The sequence below is a fragment of the Mus caroli genome, chromosome 11 (genome assembly GCF_900094665.2).
Source record: "Mus caroli chromosome 11, CAROLI_EIJ_v1.1, whole genome shotgun sequence".
NCBI classification, from domain to species: domain Eukaryota; kingdom Metazoa; phylum Chordata; class Mammalia; order Rodentia; family Muridae; genus Mus; species Mus caroli.
The window spans coordinates 38,801,096-38,805,225 of record NC_034580.1 but is presented as its reverse complement, the minus strand read 5'-3'; the positions used below and the strand labels follow the sequence as shown (position 1 = coordinate 38,805,225).

Genomic DNA, 4,130 nt, shown 5'->3' with positions numbered 1-4,130 from the left:
ACAGAGACGCAATCGTTTCAAAAACTAAATTACAATTTGTTTCTGTGGTCTTTTGAACCTCCCTTCCAATTCTGATGGGTGAACAGCATGTCCCCTGACCAGGAAAAAAACAAACAAACAAAAAACCCCAAAACAAAACAAAACAAAAAAACCCAACCACAAGAACATCTTAAGCACAGGTTGTGAGTCATAGTCATAACATATTGCACATGGTGACAGTGTTCCTGAGCCCTCGCACTGCAAATCCCAGACATAGGCTTTTGCTTTAGCAATCTCTTGCCTTTCAATGCTGGTGTCATATACCACGTTAGTCCCCCGCCCCCCCCCCCACTTTTCTAATATTCCACAGTATGACTACCCTTTAGTGTTGGCCAAACTCAAATCTGGGATCGGTTTAACCTCAGCACTAAAAGCAAGTGGTGGAGTGAAGTGAGGGTCAGTTCAAACCTTTGTCTCCTTCAAACAACATTCTCCCACCAGGGGGGCAGAAATCCAAGTCCAATAGGTGAACAGATCCCAGGGGTGGACTCTTGCAGAGTGAGCCTGAGAGGTGGTATCCCTCGCTGCTGTTATCCACCAGTTGGTCCCAAGTTGGGTTACTAAAAGATACAGCCTCATGTGGGACAGACAGTGTGGCAATTCAAACTTTTTGCTCCTACGGAATTTTCAAGTATCACAAAAATCCCTGACACGGTATGTAAACGAGAATTTTTTTTTTTTTTTTTTTTTTTTTTGCAGGATAGAAAGCTAGACTGTTCCAGGAAGCAGCAGCATGTGAAATAGCTAGAAGAATGAAAAGATTTGGGGTTCAAAAACAAAGGTCAGGCAAGATAGCCACTTACTGTGCCTTATGGGCTCAGTGCTCAGGCCTAAACATGGGCCATGGGGCCCTTGGAGTGGAGCTAGGGAGAGAAAGACACTCAGGATGGATCTTCTAGGGACATAGACAGACGTGTCAGGTGCCCCTTCTTTTTCAGTGGCATGGCTATGAAGAGTAGTCTTTGAGAAGCCCGGATGTATGTAATCCTCACTGTCCAAGTCTGATATGCTTCATTGGATCTGCAGTTCAGGGGAAAGGTCACAGAGCCATGTCTTTGTCCTCCAGGCATACACGGAAGAGGTTTCCCAGAGAGATGCTGTTGGGTGAGATGTGTCCCTGGATGTTTTGTTCTGTTGGTTTGTTTTTAAAAAGAGCAAAGACCCTCTCTACCTAAAGGTACTTGGTTCTTTGTCTCACCTGGATGAGCTCTCCTCTTAGGCATTTACTTCCTTTGTCTGGATCTTTCAGGATTCTCCCTGTGGTCCAAATGTGGCCTAGCTGTCAAAACAGCCTGCAGGGAACATATGGCTGCCGCTGAAGTAGCTGCTTCCATAGGAGGCTGTAAGGCAGTGCCTGGGTTCAGCTGCTATGGCCATCTGCATGCTAAGGGATGCAGGGACGGGCACAGGACACATATCCAAGGGCTGGAGGGTTGGGTATGGCGTGTGGAGGGATGGACCAGTGTCTCCTGAGAGCAGGCTCCCTGAGCGGTGGGCCTGCAACGAGTCCCGATATGCCAAGCACAAGTCCTGCGTTGGACTCTGGAACTGGGCTAGTGTTGTTGATGGTGGCTGGCTGAGAGTCGGGTAGGTGGGCGGTTGGAACAGCACTTGGGCGGGAGCTGATGATGAGCCCGGCACCATGGCCAGCGTCTGCCTCTTGACTGCAATGGCATCCTTGAGGACATTGTCATATGCTCTGAAAGGAAAAGGCTCAAGTGAGTTTTGGAGATCCAAGGCCACTAGGCACCTGCATAACTTCCTCGGTAAGTGGGACAGTGCCACACCACTCAATGATGACACGTTATAACACAGCCACTTACTAGACTTACTAGACTCAGGCCTCAGGTCTCAGCTTGCAGCTGTTTCTGCCCCCAAACCTCTCTGATCCTGAGTAAGAGTAGGCAAACTTGTCCCCGCAGCTCCTGAACCTCCACACCTTGGCTGTTAAAGCCTCAGCAGGTAATTTGGGTCCCACCTGCTTCTGTTCATTCAGCATCCCAGCACTTGGCAGAGAACCTCCCCTCTGCTTCTTTCTAGGTTCTTCAGGGCCAGCTCTATCCCCATCTGGGAGAATCTCCAGCAGCTACAAAGCAAACTACCCCCTGGGGTTTGGAAGCAAGCAATGACAAGCAACGTAAGCCTGGTGGCTGATACTGGAGTAGCCATCAGCGGTCAAAACAGGTTGTGTACTGACTTGGGGACTTGTTTGTTTGTTTGTTTGTTTTAAGACGTTTCTCTGTGTACCCCTGGCTGTTCTGGAACTTGGTTGGCCTCGAATTCAGAGATCTGCCTGCCTCTGCCTCCCCAATGATGACATTAAAGATGTGCACTCCCATCACCTGGCTTGACTTGGGGACTCTAAAAGTATACAGTTGAAGACTCAGCCTAGGGAGCAGGGCTAACATCTTAGAGTGGGTCTCCGATATCACAGCAAAACTGCTGGCATTTGGATGTTGAGAGGTGGCTCTTTGGGGACCGAAGGTCTTCTGCTTCTGCTACCCAGACCCAGTCACTCAGGCCTGCATACAGAGGTAGTCACTACCTGCTGGTGAAAGAGGGAGGTAGCTACTCTAGGGCTATTCTGTTCTCTCTGCACTCCTCTTAGTAGCCATTATTGGTCTCTTTGGCTGCCAATCTCTATTTCACAGTGTTAGATCTAAAATGACCCACTGACCCCTTAAAAGAGGCTGTGATCTCTTAGCTGAAGCCACTTTGGACCTGGTTGGCTAAGTGGTCACTTTTGCAGCTTGCCTGAGAAAAGAAACTTATGAGAGAATGAATTCACAAAATCACACTGGGACTTACATCAGTCAACCCAGATAGGATGGAGTTCAGTTGATAGAGTACTTGCCTAGCATGCATGAAGCTGAGTTTGACCCTTAGCAGTAAATCAACTGAGCATGGTGGCACACACCTGTAACATCAGCACTCAGGATGGAGGGGCAAAAAGATCGGAAGTTCAAGGATAGCCCACTAGCTACATAGTGAGACTGAGTTAGCCTGGGCTATGTGATACCCTGTCTCAATAACAAAATACAACAATAGGATGAGTGTAGACATGAATATAGGAACAGGTGCCCCCAGCCTTGTTCCTCTTTTCCCTTTCTCTCCAATCTTAAAAATACAAAGAGAAACAGCCAACTCTCAAAGCCCCATTCTTAGTTTTTTGTTTGTTTGTTTTTCCAAGACAGGGTTTCTCTGTGTAGCCCTGGCTGTCCTGGAACTCACTCTGTAGACCAGGCTGGCCTCGAACTCAGAAATCCGTCTGCCTCTGCCTCCCAAGTGCTGGGATTAAAGGCTTGTGCCACCACTGCCTGCATTCTTGTTTTTTTTTTTTTTGAGACAGTTTCACTATTTCTCCTAAGCTGACCTCCAGTTTTCAATCCTCTGGCTTCAGTTTCCCAAGTTTTAAGGTTATAGTTGCATGCGGCCATACCTGCTTTCCAAATACCACTTCTCTCAGGGGTCACTCTGCTCATTTTGCCTGCAACCCTTTATCTGGGGGAACTACTATCTGTCAGAAAATCTCCCCCTAACATTAGTTCCACCCCCACCCCCCCAGAGCAAATAGAAGGTCAATATTTCAGAAATGTAACCAATCAGGAGAGGACTTACACCAGCAGGATGTCGATACACGTGCTGAGATGCTCTAGGGAGTAGCTTGAGACCCTCTGCAAGTCTCTGGTCCAGTAGGGAGAGAGCTGAAGGCAGATCCTGGAGGCCCCAACACAGGCTGCAGCAACCACGGAAGGCTGGAATTTGTAAAATATATGATCTGAAAGAAAATTCAGAAGGCATTAATGCTGGAAAGTTGCCCCATTGAGTCTCTTGACTGGTCTGCTGAACAGCAGACAAATGAATCTGCTCAAGGGCCATGTAGTGTTAGCTTTTTACAAATGGGATAAGAAACTAGAAAAGATCAGGTGCCATTGTTTGGGCTTAAAGTTTTGGGATTCAGTTTGTGGCTTAGAGGGACAATTCTTTAAAACCTTGTCTACACTCCCAGAAAGCTTTAAGATGCTTGCTGACAGGCTATTAAAAGAACCATAAAAATCTTTCTTTCTCTTTTTTTGGTTTTTTTTTTTTTT

The 4,130-nt window shown here is 47.2% G+C and overlaps 1 protein-coding gene across 1 annotated transcript in view; it reads right to left on the bottom strand.

Annotated features, from left to right (window-relative positions):
* Positions 1 to 4,130, bottom strand: part of Ccnjl (cyclin J like) — a 59,265-nt gene continuing 55,135 nt past the window's right edge. The window contains exons 5-6 of the mRNA XM_021177708.2: positions 3,658 to 3,817; positions 1 to 1,738 (exon numbers count right to left, since the gene is read on the bottom strand). Of these exons, the coding sequence (XP_021033367.1) occupies positions 1,315 to 1,738; positions 3,658 to 3,817 (584 nt within the window). The 3' untranslated portion in view covers positions 1 to 1,314. The remainder of the gene's footprint in view (positions 1,739 to 3,657; positions 3,818 to 4,130) is intronic.